We start from the raw sequence: 25,381 nt of genomic DNA, 5'->3' as shown, positions 1-25,381 counted from the left end.
AGGAAAGGAAAGGAAAGGAAAGGAAAGGAAAGGAAAGGAAAGGAAAGGAAAGGAAAGGAAAGGAAAGGAAAGGAAAGGAAAGGAAAGGAAAGGAAAGGAAAGGAAAGGAAAGGAAAGGAAAGGAAAGGAAAGGAAAGGAAAGGAAAGGAAAGGAAAGGAAAGGAAAGGAAAGGAAAGGAAAGGAAAGGAAAGGAAAGGAAAGGAAAGGAAAGGAAAGGAAAGGAAAAAGGGACCTACACCACCACCAAAATTATGATTATTATTTTTTCTTTTTAAAGGGACATTTTTTGGTTTGGTTGTTGATTGATTTGTTTTCCTTAGCTGCTCATGTCGCTAGGTTCTCCGCATTTATGCTGGACATCCGAATCTGAGAGCTGCTCTTGCTCAGAATGGAGAGTTGTGTCCCCCCGTTCACTCCGCTGCTCGCTAGAGAAGGATGACGATGTTTGAAATCCACAGCAAAATACCGGTTGACTTTCCAGCTCCTCCATTTTCTCTTTATTTCTGATTGCACCTTTAGGGAGAAACTTCAAAAGGTCATTTTTTATGTACTTAGCCGCTCGAGGACATGCTGACAAATTATCAAGTTTAGAAAATAAACCCACAATTTCACAGAACAATTTTTAAGACTATTATTAAGCTCTTCACTTCTAGGAAATCTGAAGTGTCTTCTCCATGTCTGAAAGAGGTCCAGGCATGTAGTGGGAGAAACAGCCCGGGTTCTGTGTCTCTGACTTCAGAGAATTTAGGATCACCCCAGAGGTGCATAGAAGACCTGTTCAACACTAACTCCAACATGGTTCTTTAGTTAGCTTGTTGGAAAAAAATATCCCGTTTTCATCAATGGCCAGTGCCAAATACATAAAAAGGAGCCAAAGAAACCAGCAACCAAAAGGTGTTAGACAGTAATGAAATAGCCCGTCCACAAAGGCAGTTTGTCTCTCACCTGCCATTAATGGATTCAGGATGTCTCCTGAAAACTTTACCTTCTACTTCCAGATCACGTCTAAGCAGATGATGGCTTGGGTTCATATACATCTATGACACCCTCTTTTCCCTTGACCTTTTTTTCATGGGCACTCGCAGTAAATCACCAACAGTAAAACAATCCATGGTCAGAAGTCCAATTAGAAAATAAGCAAATAATTCTATAGCTTTTCTACCTTCTGTTTATTGCTGATTACCCGGCAATCTTGCTAGGTATATGAACATGTGTGTACGTATATACATAAGACCGTAAGGATTTAAAATAAGAATGATCGTACTTTCTCAGACCATCACTTATTTGGTCTGTTATTTCTGACAGTAGCCTGTAGCATATTTCTGAATGAAGTAGTGTAAGAACAAGGAAACATGGAGACATATTTTCCCTATATACTTTTCCAGTCTCCAGTGAGCTTCTGCGTCAAAGGTGTTCTTGTCTTTAGCAGTCATTGCTAGATTTTCCTAGACTAATACAATTGTTGAAATGGACCAGCATACTCCAAAATGCTAAACAAGTGCTTCAACTGCATGGACACTACCTACAGGAAGAAAAAATCTAACTGAAAAACTTGCATTCTCTTTCTAGTACCTCTGAATTTCTGTTTTAGTTAAAATAAAGATAGGTATTGATTAGATAGAGTATGGAGGTATATTACCTCTGCAAAAAGAAAATAGTATTTACATTTGTAACAGTGTAATATAACAAAGGTGAACCCTTTCCTACCCAAAGTAATTTAGTGGAGGCACAAGACATTCACTAACTTCTTGAGAGGTAAAATGGTTTTAATTAATCTGGTTGTTAGTTTGGCTAAGAACCATCCCCTCCCTGCCTCCAAGGGGTCACAGGAAATCTGACATACTCTGCGTGTTACCTTGGAAGGTGCTTATCTCCAGAGTAGTTTTAGACAAGACCTTCTGGATTTTCTTTTAGCACTTGTGGAAGATAATAGATGAAACAACAGTTGCAGGAGGGAGAAGTGGATATCCAGTAATGCCAGCTGGTTAAATATGAATGCAGCCACTAATTGCAGCAAGGCATGATCCAGAATTCACCTTCTGAGCTACATGGGACTGAAGCACAAATAATGCTTTAAAATTTACCTATGAGGTGTTTAACACTGACCTTAACTAAGCTCATAAGCAAAAAAATTACCTGTAAGATTGTTTAATCAACTTGAAGACATTTTAATGGTTATCTGAGAAGGAATCACTTGGATCAAGTAGTTAGAGACCTTTTGTACCAGACCAGCTACTGCACGCTGTATGTGAACAAGCATAGAACACCTACTGCACTAAAACTGGTAGAAATAGATGGTCTCATCCTCCTTCACAAAACAAAAAGGTGATTGTAGGAGAAGTTTCCTATTGGACTGCACAACAGATGTATATCAGTGGAGGAGAGAGTTGATGAACTGTAGATATTCCTCTTAAGGCAGCCTTGAGGAGGGAGTCTTTTCATTAATTGAGAAAATTACTATCTCAGGTATTCAGTCTGATAAACAAAGCCAGGGGAATTTTGATTTGGAGATCAGAATGGGTGAACCAGAAAAAAACCAAAGGTGGGAACCTGACACTAGCAGCAGCAGCCGCAGTTGCCTTGTGCTGAGAGGAGTGTGAGGCTTACAAGGCACCCAAGGGTGCCTGGGGAGGTTTCTGGCCATCTGATACCCTTGGGCTGTATGTGTGGAGGGACCGGCCAGGAGGCATCAGGTCTCACGAGAGGACTAGGCAACAGTCGGGTGGTTCTGGCTGTCCCCATGGCCAGGTCAAACCATGGGAAGCTGCATATAATTGGCTTCTGGGGAACGCCCCACCAGGAGTGCAAACAGGGCATGGTGTCTGTTGGGAGCAGCATCAGCAACAGGACGTGGCATCTGTTGGGATCCGCACTTTGTGTGACAGTTCACATAGGAAGGGCCACTCACTCCCTCAGCTGTTGGGCTGCCGCCTGCTCTGCTCACCTGCAGCTCCAACCACTCCATCACTCCAACCAGCTGGTGGCTCTGCAAGCCTACCAAGCACCTTGAGGTCTCCAGGGAATTAGAAGGGTTTATTAGGCAGTGCTTTGAGGTTATTGGAAGCATGGTGGCAGAGACCAGGCAAGGGCTGTGCTCTGCAGCAGACAGGAGTCAGCTACGTAGCTGGGCTAGCCCAGGGAGGGTGGACGCAGCCACCCAGACAGAGCTGCCTACCAGGGAAGGTGCCATTCAGGTGGAGGGATGCAAAGACTGCAACCCTGCCTTCTGGGTGGAGAAGGGTGGAAGCTGCACCCTGGTCAAGGTGGAGTTCTGGTGGAGTCATTCAGGCAGCAGATGGAGGAGCTGCAGGAGGAAGTTAGCAGGCTACACTATATTAGATAGCGTGAACAACAAATTGATAGAGTATTGTTTGAAATTTTGCAAGAAGAAATATTAGGGTCCTGTGGCGCTGACCTCCAAGGACTGTCAGACAGCGAACAGACAGCGCCTTGGAGAAGGAGACGCTGCGGTCTCTGGTGACCCATGGAAACAGGTTATCACTTCACTCTCCTTCTCCTTATGTACCAGCCAGCAACACATATTAAGCATTATCAGCAGACAAAACCAATGAGCAATATTCACAGGGAGAAACTGCACTAGTGACACATACTGAAAGCTGCAAAAAGAAGTGGTGAGTGTTGGTAGTGGATGACTCTGCAGAGAGGCACTGAGGCACCCAGCTGCCTGCTTGATATACAGTCAAATGAACTTTGCTGCTTGCCAGGAGCCAAGACCCAGGGTGTCACAGAGAGATTGCCACAAATAGTTCAAAGCACAGATTGCTATCACCTCCTTCTTTTCCATGTGGGCACCAATGACACGGTAAAGGAAACCCTGGGCAAGTTCAAGAAGGATTTCAGAGCCCTGGAGGCTCAAGTGAAAGGGACAGATGCCCAAATGATATTTTCTTCTGTCTTGCTGGTCAGAGATAGGGGTGTAGACTGAAGCCGATGCATCCTGCAGATCTATACCTGGTGTTGTGGCTGGTGTCAGTGCCAGGGTTTTGTTTTCTACAATCATAGGACATTCTTCAACAAATACAGACTACCAGGGAGAATAGGGATACACCTACCTAGAACATGCAGGAAAATCTTCACGAGCAGATTGGCTTAGTGAATTGTGCCTTAAACTAATGAACTTGGAGGGTAGTGTCCAAAGCTGTGACATCTGCATGTTCATAAGCAGCAAGTTGGATGAGTTCGCCCACCAGAGTACTGAGGAATGCTCTCCCAAACCTCTCCAAAGGCAAGAACCCCAAGTCAAGTCACATTAAGATTGTGTATACCAATGTGTGTAGTCTAGGTAGGAAACAGGAGAAACTGGAGCTCTGTGCCCAGTCAGAGAGTTATGATATTATAGAAAACTCAGAAACTTGGTGAGAATACTCTACACTTTATGTAAAAAAAAAACTTGAGTGTATGGAGGTGAGTTGTGGAGACCACAGAAGTTCTATCGAATACCTTTGGATCAAGATTAGAGGAACTGTCATCAAGGATGATCTTTTGTTAGGTATGTGTTCCTGACCTCCCAGTCAGGATGACAATGCTGATGAATCTTTACTTCAGGTGCTTAAGGAAGTCTCAGGCCAACAGAACCTGGTGCTCATGGGTGACTTGAATTACCCAGGCATTTGCTGGGAAAACAACACAGTGGTACACAAGTCCTCTGTCAGGTTCCTGGAGTATATTCTTGCTCCAGATGCTGGATGTGCCGACTAGGAACAGTGCATTGCTGTTGGGTAAGGATCAAGGGGCAGGGTAATATGAGAGACACAGTTGTGGGTGTCTATTACAGGCCACCTGATCAGGATGAGGAAGTTGATGAGGCCTTCTACAGACAGGTGAGAATCGCCTCACAATCACAGGCCTTGATTCTCATGGCGGACTTCAACTACCCTGATATCTGCTGGGAAGGCCACACAGCCGGGCATGTACAGTCCAGGAGGTTCCTCCAGTGCATTGATGACAACTTTTTGACTCAGGTGGTGGAGGAGCCTACAAGGAGAGGTGCTTTACTGGACCTGATACTGACAAACAAAGAGGGACTGGTGGAGGATGTAAAGGTTGGGGGCAGACTGGGCTGCAGCGATCATGAGAAGACAGAGTTCAGTATTAAGTGTAGAATAGACAAAATGACAAGTAGAGTTGAAACCCTAAACTTCAGGAGGGCTAAATTTGATCGTTTCAAAGAATTGCTTGGGCAAATCCCATGGGAAAGGGCTCTAGAGGGTAAGGGGGCTCTAGAGAGCTGGCTGCTATTTAAGCGTCACCTCCTCCAAGCTCAGGATCAGTGCATCCCAAAGAGCAAGAAATCAGGCAAGGGGAGAAGGAGACCTGCATGGCTGAGCAGGGACCTTCTGAAAAGGCTCAGGTGGAAGAAGGGAGTTTACAATAGGTGGAAGAAGGGGCTGACTGCTTGGGAGGAATACAAGAATGCTGTCAGGGTATGCAGGGAGGAAACAAGGAAAGCCAAGGCAGCCTTGGAATTGAACCTGGCGAGGGATGTCAAGGCCAACAGGAAGGGTTTCTTTAAGTATATAGGAGACAAAAGGAAAACTAGGGAAAATGTGGGCCTGTTGTTGAATGAGACAGGTGCTGTGGTGACGGATGATGCAGAGAAGGCGGAGTTGCTAAATGCCTTCTTTGCTTCTGTCTTCACTGTTCGGGCCAGTCCTTGTGAGACCCAGACTTTGCAGGTAACAGACAAAGTCTGGGCAAAGCAAGACTATCCCTTGGTTGACGAGGAGCACGTTAAAGATCAGTTAGATAAACTGGATATACACAAATCCATGGGGCCTGATAGGATGCACCCTCGGGTGCTGAGGGAGCTGGGGGAAGTCATTGCTGGGCCTCTCTCCATCATCTTTGAAAGGTCCTGGAGGACAGGTGAGGTGCCTGAGGACGGGAGGATAGCCAATGTCACTCCAGTCTTCAAAAAGGGCAGGAAGGATGACCCGGGAAACTACAGGCCGGTCAGCCTCACCTCCATCCCTGGAAAGATGATGGAGCAGCTTGTTCTGGGAGTCATCTCAAAGCACCTGGATGAAAAGAAGATTATCAGAAGTAGTCAACATGGATTCACCAAGGGGAAGTCATGTCTGACTAATCTGATAGCCTTCTATGACGAAGTAACTAGAAGGGTGGATGAGGGGAGGGCAGTGGATGTTGTCTACCTTGACTTTGGCAAGGCTTTCGACACTGTCTCCCACATCATCCTCACAGGCAAGCTTAGGAAGTGTGGGTGAGATGAATGGACAGTGAGGTGGATTGAGAACTGGCTGACAGATAGAGCTCAGAGGGTTGTGGTTAGTGGTGCAGAGTCAAGTTGGAGGTTAGTAACAAGTGGTGTCCCTCAGGTGTCAGTACTGGGCCCAGTCTTGTTCAACATATTCATTGATGATCTGGATGAAGGGATAGAGGGTACCATCAGCAAGTTTGCTGATGACACAAAACTGGGAGGAGTGGCTGACATGCCAGAAGGCTGTGCCGCCATACAGCGAGACCTGGACAGGCTGGAGAGTTGGGCAGAGAGAAACCTGATGAAATTCAACAAGGGTAAGTGTAGGGTGCTGCATCTGGGGAGGAATAACCCCATGCACCAGTACAGGTTGGGGGCTGACCTCCTGGAGAGCAGCTCTGAGGAAAGGGACCTGGGAGTCCTGGTGGACAACAGGATGACCATGAGCCAGCAATGTGCCCTGGCGGCCAAGAAGGCGAATGGCATCCTGGGGTGCATCAAGAAGAGTGTGGCCAGCAGGTCGAGGGAGGTCATCCTCCCCCTCTACTCTGCCCTGGTGAGGCCGCATCTGGAGTACTGCATCCAGTTCTGGGCTCCCCAGTTCAAGAAGGACAGGGAACTGCTGGAGAGGGTGCAGCAAAGGGCAACAAAGATGATTAGGGGACTGGAACATCGCTCCTCTGGAGAAAGGCTTAGGGACTTGGGTCTCTTTAGTCTAGAGAAAAGAAGATTGAGGGGGGATCTTATTAATACTTACAAATACTTAAAGGGAGGATGCCAGGGGGATGGGAGCAGTCTTTTTTTCAGTGGTGCCCAGTGATAGGACGAGGGGTAATGGGCATAAACTTGAACATAGGAAGTTCCATCTTAACATGAGAAGGAACTTCTTTACTTTGAGGGTAGTGGAGCACTGGAACAGGCTGCCCGGAGAGGTGGTGGAGTCTCCCACTCTGGAGACATTCAAAACCCGCCTGGGCACCGTCCTGTGCAACCTGCTGTAGGTGACCCTGCTCTGGCAGGGGAGTTGGACTAGATGCTTTCCAGAGGTCCCTTCCAACTCTAACCATTCTGTGATTCTGTGATTCACCTGAAGGCAGTTGTAACGAGGTGGGGGTTGCTCTCTTCTCCCAGGTAGCAAGCAACAGGACAAGAAGAAATGGCTTCAAGTTGCACCAGGGGAGCTTATATTGGATATTAGGGGAAATTTCTTCACTGAAAGGATTGTCAAGCATTGGAGCAGGCTGCCCAGAGAAGTGGTGGAGTCACCATCCCTGGAGGTATTTAAAAGACATGTACATGAGTTGCTGAGGGACATGGTTTAGTGGTGGACTTGGCAGTTAGGTTAATGATTGCACTTCATGACCTTCAAGGCCTTTTTTAACTAAATTGATTCTATGATTGCTAGATTTACTACTCACAAACCAAGAAGACTTACTTGACAACATAACTAACTACTAATGGTAGCCTTAGATATAGTGATCATAATATTTTGGAGTTTAAGGTACTGCTGAGCACACTCAAGACTGGTAGTAGGACAAAGACCCTAGATATTAGAAGAGCCGATTTCAATATGCTCAGAGGTCAGCTGCAAAGGTTTCCATGGGAAGCATCCATGGAGGGCAAAGAAGCTTGTGAGTGGTGGGAAGAAAGCTCTGGAACATCCTCCTGAAGTACAAGAAGAGCCTGTCCCCTACAAAGGGAAATGAAGCAGGCAGAACAAGAGACCAGTTGTCTTAACAATGAGCTTTTGCTTAAAAGAAAAATAAACCACGCATACCGGCTGTGGAAAGGCACCTAAATACCCACCAATGAGGGCAAGAATCTTGCTAGGGCATGCAAAGATGCAGTCAGAAAGGCTAAGTCTGAGCTAGAACTGAAAATGGCCAGAAAAGTCAAGAACAACAAGAAACAGTTCTTCAGACACATGAGCAGTAAGCAGAAGCATGGGGAAAACACGGGCTATTTGCTAAACAACACAGGGAAACTAGTCACTAATAAAGCTGACGGGGCAGAGGATCTCAATGTCTTCTTTGCATCTGTCTTTACTAGTGCAGCTGGACCCCAGGTCAAAGGACCAAGTAGCTACAACACGTGCCAACTCACCAGTAATGGAGGAAGGTCTGGTCTAGGGCCTCTTGTAGGGGTTCAGCCCACAGAAATCTATGGGACCAGGTAGAATCCACCACAATGTGTTAAGAGAAGTGGCTGACATTGTTTCAAGGACACTGTCCATAATATTTGAGAAGCCATAGAGATCAGGGGATATCCTTGATGACTGGAGGAGGGCAAATGTCATACCCATCTACAAATGCCCAAAAGAAGTTCAGCTCTGCTCTGCTTTGCTCTATTTTGCTCTGCTCTGCTCTATTGTGTTCTGTTCTGTTCTGTTCTGTTCTATTCTATTCCATTCCATTCCATTCCATTCCATTCCATTCTACTCCCAGTGAACTGCAGGCCCACTAGTCTCACTTCAGTCCCTGGGAAAATAATGGAATCACACCTCCTAGAAACTATTACAAACCAAACGAAGCAGGTGATTGGGAAAAGTCAACAAGGATTTACAACAGGCAAATCATGCCAGCCTAACCTGATCATCTTCTACAACAAAATAACATTTTCTGTTGACACGGAAAGAGCAGTGGATACTGTTTACATGGACTTCAGCAAAGCATTTGACACTGTTTCCCACAGCCTTCTCAGGCAAACTTGCAAAATACAGATTGAGTGGGTGGTCTGCAAGATGAGTAGGAAATTGGCTAACAGGCCACACTCAGAGGATGGGAGATGATGAATTACAGTGAAGGATTAGAATAGCAGTTACTCCCACAAGGAAATAGGATGGGGGTGGTGGGTGGGGGAGGTTAAATATTAAAAGTCTTACCTCCCCATTCAAGAAACAATAGAGAACAGCAACAACAAAACCCTAGGCAAATGGGAGAGAAAAAAATAATGTAATTCAAATCCTTTAGTAAATGCTAGAAAATAACTGGAGTTAAAACCAACAAACAAACAAACAAACCAACCCAAAATCCTAGTACACAAAACATATACATAAATGAATAAACACACAGTCTGAGAACTGTGCATGCAAAGTGGTTATAATGAATAAAGATTTCTTTTTAACAAAAGCAGAATACACTGTATAATCACCTGGAAAGATCCCAGTCCCAATTCAAACACTAGTCTCTCCCGCTTACTGACATTTTCAGGAGAAAAAGCAAACACCGTGTAGTGAATTCCAAACAAGGGGATAAGCAGTAGTGTAGAGCGAGCCAGTCTCCTGTTATAATAGAATGAAAGAACTTTAATGCAGCCTTGTAATAAACAACTTGTGCTTTAATTAAAGAAGAAAACACAGAAAATATTTTGTTGCCTGCCTTTTGGGAAATACATACACTGTATAATTATACAAACAAAAATACAACATTCCCGTTTGTTCCCAAACAGTGATTTCACACACACTGTAGTTTGCTCCCACTTCTTCACACTGCTACAATAATAGCACATTAGTAATGCTTAATTCTCTGTACTGTTATTTTAATGTGCATTATTATAAGCAGGAATTTTTTCACCGTGCCAAACTCAAGGAGGGTAATCTTGCTAAGGGATTCAGACTGCTACCATAGCACAGTAATAAACCTCTCACCCAATTGCTTAATCCCAGAGGAGTGTTTGAAATCACTTTTTTTTTTTTTTTGTGTGCGCATGTGTGTGTGAATTTATTTCTGCATAGCAAAAAATTCCAAAACAGCAATATAAATAAAACTAAAACACCCTTGTATGTTCTTATAACTGTTCCTCAAGGTCTTGATTTCAGTCTCATTTATACTGTTGGAAACCTAAGTGTAATTCCATTGTGTAACTAATTTCCATTGCATCGGAATAAACACAGCAGGTATAAACAGAAGGACTGGAAATGAACGTGTGTACTTGTAAGCACTTAACTGAGTATGGACGAAATTCCCAGAAGCAGGGGTCCAGCCTTATGCATCAGTTTTGGCCAGTGTCATTTGCTGATTGAGAAGCAAAAAAGACCCAAGAGAAAGCAAATGCTGATCTGAAAGTAAGGCAAGTTCTTTGTTATAAATGGAGTGGCCTAAAGTAAACTCCAGAACATTCTCAAAGGGGAAAAATGTAATTGATTTCCTTCAAGTAAGTTAAGGATGTAGATGGAGGACAAAAGAAGCTAAAAAGCTATAAAGATTTTTGAAACAGCTGCATGCTTTTTCAAATTCAGATGTTCACTCTGCTTATATCTATACGGTACATTGCAGACACCTTTGAATTTGTAACATATGCTCAAAAATATCTCCAAAAGGATGTGTTTGTCTTACTGAAAGTGAAGACTTAGTTAATACATCTCCAAGAACACTGTGAACATATGCTGTTCTAGCCAATACTAAACTGGAAATGGGACATCTGTTCATTGACGGTGTCCCTCAGCCATACTTTGTGCACTAATGGTGATAAATACATCACAGCTGTTGCCTTGAGATTGTACTAAACGTACATAATTCTTTAGTCTGATGCACACCAAATCTCAAGTTTGGTGAAAGACCCCACAAACCAGAGAACACAGTTCTTCTCAATAACAAAGTTAGGCGCTGACCAGACGTTTTTTAACAAGAGAGGAATAATTTTGGAGCAGGCTGATGAAGAGTATACAGAGTTTCCAACTTTGGTGATCTCTAGGAAAAGCAAGTTGTACAGGAGTGACCCAGTGTAACGGACTGAAAGACCTTTCAAGGTCCCTTCTAGTCCTTCTTCTCTATAGATGTGTAATCAAATTAATGAAAAGGAACAGAAACAGTGTGGAAAAGATGGTCAAATAATACTGTCTCCATAAACAAAAAAGGATGTAAAGAACATAAGTGTCTTAAACTAGCCATGGAATTTAAAAAAAAAAAAATAATCAAATTAAGGTAGGTTTACAAGGTAGGACAAAGAAGGATAATCTCGATAATCTCTCAAAGTATGTTACCCTTTATATTCAGAATTAATGACAACAACAACAACAAAAGAATAAGTGTTATTTTGATTTAAAAGTCAGAATGGAATTGTCTATTAGTATGTTGTATTAATATGTTGTATCTCACCACAGCCACAGGAGATTAATTTTGGAGATGAAGATGAAGACTTTTCCTATTGTCAGTTTTCTGGCATTAATTATGTCTGATTAATCATACAATTAGTTTGTAGGATCTTGAAATATAATGTCATCATCAAATTATTTGAGATACTGTCTTCAATATTGTCATAAATGTCAGGAAGAAAGTACATGAAATGTAAGAGGAAACACTTTCTGCAGTTTATAGTTGATTAAGATCTAAAAAGATGAAAAGAAGATTTTAATGATAAGAAAAACTTGAGAGATACTAATGACTGTGTGGATGATGATGAATTGTGTTTTTTCAAGAGCATTAGGAAGAAAGAAGACTGAAAGCAGTACCTGTGAGACATGTAAGTTTATGTGCAATGGTGAAATGAAGTTGTTAAAGAATACAACGATATTCTCAGGAGTGTAACAGCCGAAGATATTCATCCCCTTTTCTTCCCACGCTCTTTCAGACAAGCAAGAAACCCAGGGAATGTGTCCAAATGTTTTGAGGACAATAATCACTCAGTTGGGCTTAAACTGGCTGTTTAGAAGAGAGATGTTCTCCAAAAGGTCTAGAAAAAAGCCTTGTTTATATTCCAACAGGTAGAATGTCTTAAAGTTACTTTAAAAAAAAAAAAAAAAAAGCAAGCTGTTTTTAGATTTTTCTTGAAGCTGACATTCTATTAAACTGGCTGTTTAGAAGAGAGATGTTCTCCAAAAGGTCTAGAAAAAAGCCTTGTTTATATTCCAACAGGTAGAATGTCTTAAAGTTACTTTAAAAAAAAAAAAAAAAAAAGCAAGCTGTTTTTAGATTTTTCTTGAAGCTGACATTCTATTTTTCAGCTGCTATTTTCCTTAAAAAACAGTTTAAACAGTTTCTCCCATAGCATGGCTATGAATGTGTCCTTTCCATAAAGTGTTAGTACAAAAAGACACAAATAATGGCGTCCTCTGTTCTTTCTTACTCCTCTGTTGAATTATGGGAAGACATCTTTATAGTAAAAGGAATAGAAAGTAGAAAAGTTGTCCAACTTTGACCAGTCTCTGAAGGAATGGTGTTTTTGTTTTTCAACTGCATATCCACAATTATTAAGCAGACTGATGAAGTGTCTATGGATGTCACATAGGACATAACTGCCAATGAATTGGAAATGAAAATACACATCCCGTTGCATTGTTGAGTAGAATTTCCAGTGATTTCTACTGAATGTTCCAGTGTGTTCCTATTCCTCATTTCAAAACGGGATTCTAGAAGATAAATTAATGCCATGATCTAAACAAACACAGTAACTCCACTTCAGATAAAACAAACAAACAAACAATATTTTGAGCAACTGTGCAAGAGGGAACAAAGACCAATGGCTTCTAAATGGTCCAAATAGGTTCTTCCAGTTTCTGTGAACAGGAAAGACATATCTCTAGACTCAGAACCTGCAGATTCAACTGTAGGAACTGCTGAACTGCTGAGCTGGATATGTGGTGATGTCATTTCGAATGAGTCAAGGAGGCCATCAGAAAACACAGATCCTCTACAACAGGGGACCTGAAGCTCCAGGAGCAATTGTGTAAGGAGATTTGTGGTTGTCAATCTCTTTTCTGTCTCTGAGAGAGTGGTGAAAACTGTAGCTTAGACCTTACTCTTCCATCAGTTCCTGGTATCACCAGTGCACTGTCTTGTGCCATTTCTGCTGGGACTGTAGCTGCTTCTGTTGGACTAATTGTAAAGTCGTGCAGCTCAAAAAGCCATTGTAACTTACATAAGAATTGACAGATGACACTGTGTACTATTAAGGTAAGGATAACATACAGAATAACTTTTACTCTGGCAAAGAGTTTCTTGCCTTGGTCTTAGAGGTTCTCACCACCCAACTTTTTTGAGACAAAATATGACCATCTCTCAAAAGAAGAAAAATATCTGCAAAGCCATTGCCTTTGAAGGAAGACTATGTAGTTGTTTGGCTATTTCAGCCTGCTTCTTCAAAGTAAGAGAATTGTTTGGTTTAAAGGCTGAGTCTTACGTGAAGTTAATTTGATCAACTATAAAGTTTTGCAGTGAATCCACCAAGGTCTGTGGTAGTCATGCAGAACAATACTCATCTCACCGAGGTTTGGACATACATACTGTAGATATCTATACTGAAATTATTAACATAATGTCTCTAAAGCCAACAGAGAGAAAAAGGCACTTTTAAGGCATAGTTCTTGCCTTCTCTAGGTGTCTCTTTAAGAGGAGCTGACTCCTGTTGTAAACCCCGTGGGAATATGCTGAATGCATCTATTGATGTATATAGTGACTAGGTTAAAGTTATCCCATAGCTGCAATGATGACATCTATTTTTAGCTACATTAATTCTCTTTATCCTCAACGAAGAGAAACAGGCAGTTATGAGCAAGGACGAATCATCTGTCTCTAAGGAAGGCCTTATCACACCCTAAGTATCTCCATTGACTACAAAGGGAATCTGGACTGATTTTTTCATGTAAATTGCCTGGACTGTTGCCTTGTAAAGTTTAGATTAGAGGAATCTCATCTCTTTGGCTGGAACTCAGTGATGAATATGTATAAAAAACAATCATGATAATATTTCAAATAGAAGGATAAAGAGCAAACCGTGAAGATATAAGAAGTCATTAGTAATGAAGCACTTAATATAGCTCGTGTTTAATAAACCAAAGTATTTTATCAAAAGGATGCTAAACATAGTTAACATGTGACTTTCCGGAACCTCAGTAACCTCCCTGACACATACATGTCTTTTCCAAAAGCTTAATTATGTCTGTAGGATCACTTTCAAAGACCTAAACACAGGAATCGGTTACAGCTTTTTAATTTTCCCATGCATAAATCACATCTTCAGATTAAGGACTTAAAAAACAGTAGAAGTTTACTGAGACTTTCATATTTTAACACAAAAAGTAAGGTTTAATTATGTTTACTGGAAGCGTACAGAGCTTTTTTGGACTCCTGTTCAGGCTGAAGTCTTGCCGTTGACTAGGTAGAGGATTTCACCTCAGTTGTCAGTCTGCCATCTTTCTGAAGCATTGCACTTACTTAATGTAAAATTTGTTTCTCTGCAGAGGCCCAACACGAAGTCTATGCTGCAGCAAGTTTTAGATTAAGTAGTGAATGTTGTATTTCAAACTAGCTCCTCTTAAATGTAGGACCTAGTTTTACCTAACTGTTCTTAGACTTCAAGCTTCTCCCAATCTAAATATGGACCTGCTGACTATTCTTCTATTCTCTATTTCTTCTATCTGCTTTTGCACAATGCCAGTCTGTTGACTGAATCTTTTGAGCGTCTTCATTGTTCTATTTCTTAAATCTCTTGAGGACACGTGACATCACAGAGAAAATTTATTTTCATGTTTTAAATGTGTTTTTTTTCCTAGCAAATACACATCAGAAAATATCCAGCTATAAGTTACAAAACAGTCTGTTTTCCTTATTTCCTATTTCCTTAATAGTGTCAAAGGTAACTACTAAGTATTCTGCATCAAAATGCCGGACTGTTGGATCTCCGTGGAAGGTCATCTCTGAGAGTGTTAGTTTGCACTCATAAGACTGCTGTGAAATTCAGGACAAAGTTAATCAGGAAAATTGTATAATAGATTTCTAAAAGGTACGCCTCGCCTGAACGAATCCTGTGAGTTTCTTGTACGTGCCCTATGAGAAAGTGATTAATTCACATCTCTACACTAAACGACATTTATTCACTTTTCTAGATGCCTCACACTCAATAGGCAAATCTTTGACGATGACATCTGACTAGACACATAATATTTTGATACTAGGTTAACCTTAGCCTTTCCTCACTCCTGGGGATATACTAACACGACTTCACCCAGTTCAATGGACATAAGATGTTTTACACTGAATGAGAGTCTGATTCACTCAATCCTGCCCTGCCCTTGTTCTAACAAACAGGTGAAAAACATTTACTCCCAGTATGACCAGCGCTCACCTCTTTGCTGTATAATAAAGAATAACTATTAATAGTTTCTAGACAGGCACTACCCAAAACCATAAATAGCATCAGCCATAATTACATTGTTTTTCAAAAAAAAAACCAACCACCTTAAAATCCTTGATTGTGGTGCATCAGCAAAAGCACAGAACAACAACAACAAAAAAATTCTACATGCAACAAGAGCTAAATGAATGTTTGCTCTCTGGTTACTACCCCTCTGCTCATATCCATTCATTTACTTGCAACATGCGTCATACAAACACAGTAACGTCACAGGATTGCGTACACTTACAGGGTAATGGTTGATAGTTCTGACATCTTGCAAGAGTGCTGGTTAGCCCTCTTAGGCTTACAGTAGCATTTCTGAACGCAGCTGCTAAATATGACAAGATTAGCAATTTTTTCAGCATATTGTGAACAGGCCAAGGTAGGTCACTTTCAACACATTTCATGAGACACGTCACAAAGATGGAAAGCGGACATGACAGAATGAAATTACAGCACAAACCAGCTGCTTGACTGAAGCAAAAATAAACAACAACAACAACAAAAATTTAAAATGCGCTGGCTGTCGCTGGCAATTGTGATGTGTTGATTCACAGACAAACCAAAAATTGAACAACCTGGAGGCAGGCGGGCAGCATTACGCATCCAAAATACACATGACCTTTGCAGTCTGGTATCGTACAGAGGGTAACAGAACAATATATTAAATGGAAGTTGACTGCACGCTTGTGGAGAACAATTAGATAGTAACATAAACTTCTAGGATGGAGATTAATCCAAGATGAAGTTGGACCAGATGTTCCTCATTTTCACATCTAAGTATCCAAGCTAATGTTGATCTCTTCTTATTAGTGAAGAGTATTAGAAAGGACACCAAAGCAGGTTTTTCGCTCAGCTTCTTTGATGCACGGGGAGGGGAGTTCAGTACGGAAACTGCATGTCTGACTGGTAATTCAGAGGTACGCCTTATTTTTTATCACACACACTAAGATGGTGTGGTCATAAAAGCAGTAGGCACATATGCTATGGACCAGGACCATTAGCTCTACATGTTGTATTCTAGTAAGACCTGCTATGGAGAATGGGATCTTTACATTTACAACTAGCTAGAGAGAGGGTAATTCAAATCAGCTGTCAAGAAGGGTAATCTGAAACAACATGGGAAGGCATTTTGAGGGATCTGAGGGACAGAGACTTTGAATCTGTTATGGTAGGCTCAAAAACATAAGAATTGAAATTCGTAATCTCTTGATGACTTTCACGAGGAGATTTTTTTTTTTGCTTTGTTTTGTTTTCAACATATGGTTGTTTTGGTGGGGTTCACCTCAGGGAAGGTGGGATATTTACAGTATAGATGTCTAAGTAAACTGGACATCTTTGGTCCCTTGAGAATCATCAGAGAGAATAAGTAGTCAAGAGAGAAATACACACTTACTGGCCAGGGAAAATCTGACCTATTTTAGATGTCCACTTTAGGATGGGATGAACAGCACACCAAACACCCCTGACTAAATCTCCACTGACTGTAAAGGATAATATGGTGATTTTTTAAAGCAATATCACCTACAAGGCAAACATCTACCTTTATTCAAACAAATCAAACTCTGGTTCTCTTACTCTGCTAATACGCACAGTCTATGTTCTGTGTTCACCTAGCCATAGATGGAAGATGCAGTTTATAAGCTGAACAGTAAAATAGAAAAAATTGAAAACAGATTAATTTTTTCCCTACTGTTAACACCTTTAAGCAAATCCCATTTACTAGAGTTTTGTTTTGTTTTCTTTCCTTTTGGGTAATGGAAACCTGACTGCTGCGTTGTTATTAAAGATTATAGCGTAAGAGCTGGAAAGAATACAATATTGTGGCTTGCACATATCCAGCAAATTGAAATAGTAATCATGTTTCAACTTGCAAAATGAATCTCATTTATTGGATGATGCTAAGGAAGTAAACATGAAAATGACTGTTCCTTTTAGAGTATCACCTCTGTAATAAAATTTTGCACCACCTCTGTTCTTCACAGAGTTGTGCATTAATTGTCAGCTAAGACTGATCAAAAACAAAGAGGGAATTTTAGAGACAGTTCCTTTTTACTATGCCGGAGACTTTCAGAAGTGACTATGGATTTTGAGCATCTCACTCATTTTTTGATCACCTGATCTGAAACACATTTTATCAGACCAATTTTTACCACAAGAGGGCTGCTTAGCATGTGTTGAAAAAAGCAGTGCTTATGAACACATTTTAAGGGACATAACCTGAAAATGAAACATCTACATATCAATAATCACTTTGAAAACTCTTAGTCATGGGGTGTTGTAGGGTACAGTGTTCTTTAATGACATGTCTAAAGTTGCTGTGGTAATCTGGGGAAAAAAAAAAAATCCCCACCCATGTTTCCTTTACTTCTTATGCCGTATTTTGGCAGGTATGGATTTTGTTTATAGGTTTTTCCAGTGAGTAGAACTAACATGACAGCACTTGATATTTGCCAGAATTATCAGAAAGGGCAGACTTGATTTTGAAAATAGTATCTAAGAATTAACTACTGCTCCCCACCCAGTGAGGGGATGTTTACATATGGGCTTGTGACTGAAAACTTTGCTAGGACTTCTTACGAAAACATTAATATTTTAGTGCTATCTGCCGTCCTGGCTAATTTAGGTAGAATCATTTTTCTGATGTTAGATATTTTAAAGTGACCCAAAATTTTTAGAGTACAGAATTGATACAAGTTTTATTTCCTTTTTTGCCCTCCTCCCTCTTTCTTTTTTCAAACTAGTTAGTTAGTTAGTTATGGTCAAAGTAGAAACATTGGTGGAAGGAAAGACAGAAAGAGAGAAGAGACAGAGGAGGCAAGAACCTCAGAAAGAAATGGGAAAGAGGAAAAAATAGCCAAATAAAAGAAAATTAATATAAATGAGGTTATGGATATCAAAACACTACATGAATCAAACAGGATCCTCAGATCTTTGTAGGCACACACAGAATGGAATTGGCCACATCTAACTATATGCATCTAAGACAAATTTAAATTGAACTATCACCTTTAACTCACTCAATCATGGAAAGAAACGGGCACTTCCAGAAGCTGAACTGACCTGTGTAACAGAGGCGTCTAAGACATACGGGATGCATTGTCTTACGGAGGTGCCCTGGTCTCTCAGTTTGACCATAGACGACGACTAGACTGCTTAGATTAAATACGAGACTTTAGACAGCTAAAGGCAAACAAGCTGAGTCTCACCGCAATTGTCCTGTGCATGGACTGCAGCTGCATCTGGGAGGAAGAGGGAGGGTGCTAGGGTGGAAGGGGAAAGAAAAAGTTAAACATTCCCAGGATTAAATGAGTGACGTATGATGTGGCTGAAGACCATCTTGTCAGACTGAACACCTTGAAGTCTGGCAAGTTAATGCAAATGAAAGAGTACACAAATTTGAGGCAAAAGTAGTCGCAATTCAATTCTAAAGACTTTGTAAATTTATCAGAGGTGCTTAAGAGAAGTAAAATGAGCATGCTGATTCAGGGGAATGAAGTTACACTCTATTACCAAGGCCATGTAGAACCATAATGAAAAAGATCAGGGTTCTGGGTTTAGGTCACTAATAGCACACAGGGAATGACAGAGTTTGTGGGTTGTCTCTGAATATGCTGAAGGGAAATCCTTTGGGAAACACAATAAAGATAGATTTTGATTCGTACAAATTAAAACTGTGCCTCAGTAAGAATTTTTGTATACCTTGCTCAAGTAAATCTATGTAACCTCACTACAAATAGGATTGGCAACCATATAAGTAGTAGGAAAAGGAACATTAAAACAAACCAATGAAATAAAATACTGAAAATACAGTAAAAAGTTAACCAAAGGGAAAGTAGAAAGATTGTATGGGAGAGAGAGAAAAAAAGTGAAAAATGGAGCCATGCCATCTATTATTTATGCTACATGCCTACTTACCTACACCTGATATTGTTATTGGTTGTGGGACTTTTACTTGCTACTCGATAGATGAGGATTTCCTGAAGCTAGACATGTTTCCTGGCCAAAACACCAGCTACATTTACAAACCTCCTGGACTTACAGATCAGATGTAAACAGTTTGGAAAACTGAACTTGTTCTGTGAGCACAAAACAAACTATATAATTCCATCCTGCCACAGCAACTGTAGGCCCTGACGCACTGTGTGCAGGTAGACTCATTCACTCCAGGCACAGAATAAGCATGGGCGCTTCTCAACAAAGTCATTATTTAGTTCCACCTTATCTAATTTTCAAAGTTAACAGTATAGCTGTATGCCTTTTGCCTTGTCGCCCTATGCTAGCTTTGCAGTCAGTGGTGAGAAACAGACCCTAAAGTGAGATTTATATGACCTATTTTAAACATCTTGTTTGGAATGAAATAAGTTGCACCAAGGATTTTGTTCTCTGGACTGGGTTGTTCTCTACTGACTGTGGAAGGAGCCCAGCATGATTATCTTATTACATCAGGTGGATCCTATGCTGTCTTGTACAACCATTGTAGTGCTCTTTGTGAAAACAAAAAACAAAAAACAAAAAAAAGCAACTGCTTCTCTACTCTTCAGTTGAAAACAAGTGCAAAAGTCTTGGTCTAGTCACCTTTTGCCAAAGTCTTGCTCTTGTTACCCATAGCTCTACTTTTTACTGCTAACACCACCAGATAAAACCCCTTTTCCCCTGACATCTCTAAGGGGTCTGAGGTATTCCAGGATCATCTTCTGACACCTGGGAATAATCTGAAAACAGATTGGAAAAAAAAGAGAAAGTCCTTCTCCAAAACACCTTAAAATCCGTTGACTTGAATAGGTGGTAGTAGTTTTCTTTTGTCTGACTTTTTGGTCCCTACCTTCTAGGGCTCTTGCTTTGGTTTAACATGTGAAAGGTCAGCTTTCTGACTCTTTGCTGTTTTGAGTCAGTATGTCTTACACAACTCAGTGAATTGTTTTTCTTTTCAGTGTCTCATAGGAACATAAAGATTTGCATTTTTTGTGGCTGTGTGCTTGCAAAGTCAATGAACTTCAAGCTAAAAACTAGGACGTATGTAGGAAATATCATGAGGGTCTTCTATGGATTTCAGAGCTCCCACATTATAGAGAACATTCAATGCCCTCTGTACACTTTACATGAGTGAACTTCGAATTTCACCAAAGTTAGATTTAATCTACTGTAACTGAAAGCTGACATGGCAGTTACAACAGTAATTTGGCACAGAAACAGTATGTCTGTGAGGAAAACACTGTCACTTCTCCAGAGGCTGAAGCTGGATTACTGCTTGCAGACTGTAGCTGAGGCTCAAAATGAATGTTTAACAAATATGACTTTGAATTGAAACTTTTAGTCCAATAGTCCTGAACTTTGTGCAGAATTGAGGCTTGAAGATGAAACAGAATAGTCAAAGAGAGCCAAAAATCATCTCTACACTGTTCATTCTTGGCTTTGCTAACTTCCATAGGGTAGACACATGAGGATCGAGAAAACCATCAGAGATCAAATAAATAAGAGATAAAGCTTAATATTCAGCTGTGATCTAGAGAAGAAATTTGGTAGTAGACAGCAGAATACTTCCATCAAGAACAGTCTTTAAATGAACTGTAGCTTCAAGGTCACACATCCCAATCCTTCCTCTCTATTAGCTCTGGAGATCCTATTTTAACAAGTTAGACTATTCCCAGTGACTCCAGACCACAGGCTAATGTCATGCATTATGGAATAATTCTGATAGAGGTGCAGTAACACAACTGTAGTGTAGAAGACAATAGCATGTATAGTGAGAAAAATGTACCATACTAAATGAGATTCTTAAATGGTTTTGAATATAGGTTTACTGTTTGAAATGAAGACTATGTATGTCCAAATCCAGACATAAAATATCCAAGAATGTGATTAGTTCATTGTCCTTGAAACAAACAAATGAGCAAAACCCACAGAGTATTTACTGTCACGGTCTGCCATGAGAAGTGGATTTTCAAGCATTGTAGACAGGTCTTAGTCCTTTCATCTGGCAGAGCTCAGCATTGGTATGGCTACACTGAGTTTATGTAATTTGCAGCTCTGAAGCTTCAGTTATATTGTTTTGCCTCGACTGCTTCACATGTTATACCATATCCCTGCAGGGGGTGATCCAAGTTTCAACCCATCTCTATAACCCTCCCTAATGAAAAAATGCTGCCTTTGTAGAAAAGGCCTGAGCTTGCAGACATTTAACCAGCTGAACAACTGTGGTGTTTTCATTGGAAATTTATATAAGAGGAATTACAGTTTGGAAAGTTCTCAGTAACGATACAGGTGCACAGCAAATGAGGTACTAAGGCTCATAACCATACACACAACTTTGTATTGGTCCAATCTTGAGGTAGTATATATTTGTTTGAACCACCTTCATTGAGACTTAATTCAATATTAAGCCACTGTAACCTGGTGGCCTTCAAGTGTGTACTTGTACTCTCCAAGGCAGGAAGAATTTGCTCCTGGGCAATTAACTGATTTCCCAGTTTGCACCACACAGTTCCTTTTATGCACAGTGTTATTTACAAGTACCTCACAAGAAGTTCACCCTTCCAGATCAAAAAACCTTCTGCACTGCAACAGCACCATCTTTCTTGCCCCTTCCATACCTCAGGCTCTAAGAACTATGTACTTGCTTGGAGTATATCCTAGTAATTCTTCAGACGTAAGACTAAAACCACTGGATGTGAAGCATGTTAGTTGCTGAAGTGAGACACACAAAATCAATGGCAAGGAGAAGCAGAGAAACTGAGGGGAAATTAAAATCCTTCTGTTCTCGTATGGTAGAGGCAAAAATGTGTATGGTAGCAAAAGGTAAATGGAAGACCATGGATGCTGGTGTGCATCAAGCTTTGATGTAAGTTGAAAGCACGCTCAAGATCAGAGATGTCAGAATTATTCCCCATTGTCTGCAGTCTCGCAACAACTGCTGCATGACCAGTTGCTTCAACTCCACGTTTACCTTTACACTAAATAACCGTTTCAAAGAAACAAAGGTGAAAACTGATCTAGGGACAAACAAATTCCAGATTTATCCCTTTCAGCCTAACAATGCATTCAAAACAACAAACTTAGTTATGAGCAATGCATGAGGGAAAGGGAAAACAGCCAGAATGGTCTAATATGGATGCTCCCAAATTAGCTCTCAGTTTGAGGTTTCTGAAAAATTATCTCAATCTCCAAAACAGTTACCTTTCCAAGTAAGTAAGCTACCCTGATAAAGGATACAACACTGCATCCAAATCCATGGGTAATTCGTAAAGATGCATGGCCTTAGGCACTGGATGTTCTCTATTCTGCTGATCTCCATGACAACTGAAGTTTATCAATACAGATCAAAATTAAATTATTCACTTTGATGAAGTGCAGTGACTTTAGAAATATTTTTGAGCTCTGTACCCCATTTTCTTCAGGAAGGCTACCTTAATTTTGCTAATCAGAAAACTTGAATGTGTGGCAAAAGTTATAATATCACAGAGCGTTAATTAAGTGTAGTCAGCTTCACATTAAAGTAAGAAGCTTTATATTGTGCACATTGCTAAAGTATTTGTGGTCTTTTAAAAAGCAATGCTGGAACAATTTTAGATATATATAGCATTTCAGACAGTACATGTGTAGGCAAAGACCTATATTTACACAGGCACACAAGCACAGACGCAAACACTTATATATAAATCATGCTGGCTTGAGCCTTCAGATGTTATGAGTGCTGTTCCATACCAGTTATGGCAATCAAACCACCACATTTTAGGTACTGGCTCTGAATGGCATTTAGGTCTGAAATAGCCAGATATATGCTACTAACATTTCAATAGGAACTCATAAGACACTATTTAGCCTTCTTTTGTGCCTGTGCTCCTCAGAAACAGGGCTGTTTGGGCTGTCCTCCAACCACTTCTTGAGAGTGAATTACTGTTTCTTCTTAAAAAAAATGGAAGGAACATTTCTATGAAGAGGAGCACACTGTTGAATCTAACATGGCATTGTTCTTTCCCTCACTAACCTGCACACATCCTTGATCTTTCTAGAGAAGGACTGCCTATTACTGGCTTCTCCTTTAATGCAAACATAGAATCATGGAATCATAGAATGATTTAGGTTGGAAGGGACCTTGAAGATCATCAAGTTCCAACCCCCCTGCCATGGGCAGGGACACCTCCCAGTAGACGAGGTTGCCCAAGGGCACATGCTCTTTGCCAGTTTCACAGAATCACAGAATCACAGAATGATTAGGGTTGGAAGGGACCTCTGAAGATCATCTAGTCCAACCCCCCCGGCTTGCTTTTGTAACGGGGTGGGGGGGGAAATCTGTGCTTTGCTTATTTAGGAAACAATCTATGGACAAAGAACTTAACTCTCTAAGGCTGCCACAGAGCATGGAGTCAAGTGGAAATTTTAAGCCACCATTAGAGAACTTAAGCATGAAACTTAGGCATATTTCAAAACAGTCAGCTAGTTCATCAACCACTTAAATGCGTTGTATCCTTTCCTCTGTCCTTATATCCACTGAAACCATAAAATTGCTCATAAAAATACCTTACAGCAATGTGCACAAATAGTGTTTAAAGACAAAGTCATACTATTTTTCATTACTACTACAAAATAGAAAATAGCAGGAGTCAGCCTCCATCATACAGACATCATCTGTGCAAGCCAAGGCACAATGGACTTGAACACTAACCACCTTCTAAGGATTTCAAAATAACAGAAGCAGAGCACTTTTTAACATTGCATTCACCACAGATGATCTTGTAACCACAAGAAACAAGTTTTGTCATCAATTATTTCAAAATCAAAGCCTGTCAAAGCTCCAGTAAAGCACTTGTATATCATTGGAAACCAGTGGAATTTCCTTTCAAAATATCGATTTGCTCCTCTGGAATACCCCTCTGGCAAGTGGCCCACGAAATAACAAAACCACTTTCAAGGTGGAAGTGGGTTTAGGTCTCATCCCATTATCACTGTAAGAATGTAAAAGATGTATATTGGATGAAAGGACAGCTTTTAGGTTAGGAAGCTAAATTTGACAACCAAAGGTAGATGTTCATATTCCTCTACCTGCCACAGGCACCGGGGGGGATTTTGAGTAGCCCCTTTGTGCATCATACCCTCAGCTTTTCAACAGGAACAACAGCTCACAGGAACATTATAAACACACTAAATATTCTGTGCTGTTTGATTTTACAGTAGTCGAGACCATAGCAAACCAATAGATAGATAATCAAAGCAGAATAGGGATTTCAATAGCTTTGTCTGAAAATAAATAAAATCACGTGTAATTATATTCTTGATAATTATGGTACATAGCCTACACAAACTTACATTCCTAAGGAATACACTCAATTCTTTTCCAATCCCTACCTGAAAAGATTCGGCAGAGATTACCCTGCTCCCCCCCACCAAAAAAGAAAACCAACAACAAAAGAGAAAGCAAAAAACCCTCAAACCGACACACAAAATAATAACTTGTCCTGGGAAATGTATATGAACAGTATAGTAGTTGTGAATGAGAACATTTTCTCTAGAGCATTAAATAAATCCATTGAGAATTAGTGTCAACCCAAGTAGCAAACATCTACTCTCATAGCATTTCTTAGAAATGAGAACTAGGTCCTTGTTGATCATGCACTGACACCAAATGATCATCACCTATGTTTTCCATTGCATTTTCTTGTGATAGAAAAGGATTAGCCCAGGGACACATGTTCCTTTTCATTGCTGGGTTAGTGGGCATTCCAGCACTCAACTGGTAGCACCTGGGGTTAAGAAATTAAAGTGGCATGCTAAAGAATACACCGTTCATTAAACATCTGCCATTTTCTTGTAAAAAACGAGACTTTTGGCATGAAGACCCTGCCGATAATTATCAATGCTGGCAGTCTGAGCACTTGCAGCAAGACAAAGCGGTAGCAGAATGAATCATTGTCTGGTGACTTTGTCGGTGAACTGTAGAGGAGTGTTGTTTACCAAAACATTTGTGTTACAACATTGCTTCTCCTGCCCTGACCCTCTAGGTTGCACCATATGTAAAATCATACCTACCTATG

General features: G+C 40.6%; 1 protein-coding gene across 1 annotated transcript in view; it reads right to left on the bottom strand.

Moving 5' to 3' along the window:
- Nucleotides 1-325: 325 nt before the first annotated feature.
- Nucleotides 326-25,381, bottom strand: part of ADCYAP1R1 (adenylate cyclase activating polypeptide 1 (pituitary) receptor type I) — a 117,438-nt gene continuing 92,382 nt past the window's right edge. Inside the window, exons 13-15 of the mRNA XM_009880485.1 lie at nt 9,390-9,519; nt 9,121-9,162; nt 326-514 (exon numbers count right to left, since the gene is read on the bottom strand). Coding sequence (XP_009878787.1) covers nt 326-514; nt 9,121-9,162; nt 9,390-9,519 — 361 coding nt within the window. The remainder of the gene's footprint in view (nt 515-9,120; nt 9,163-9,389; nt 9,520-25,381) is intronic.

The sequence above is a fragment of the Charadrius vociferus genome, unplaced genomic scaffold (genome assembly GCF_000708025.1).
Source record: "Charadrius vociferus isolate BGI_N301 unplaced genomic scaffold, ASM70802v2 scaffold12, whole genome shotgun sequence".
In the NCBI taxonomy this organism is placed as follows: domain Eukaryota; kingdom Metazoa; phylum Chordata; class Aves; order Charadriiformes; family Charadriidae; genus Charadrius; species Charadrius vociferus.
Note: the sequence above shows the minus strand (reverse complement) of the source record. Positions and strands in the feature narration are given on the sequence as shown.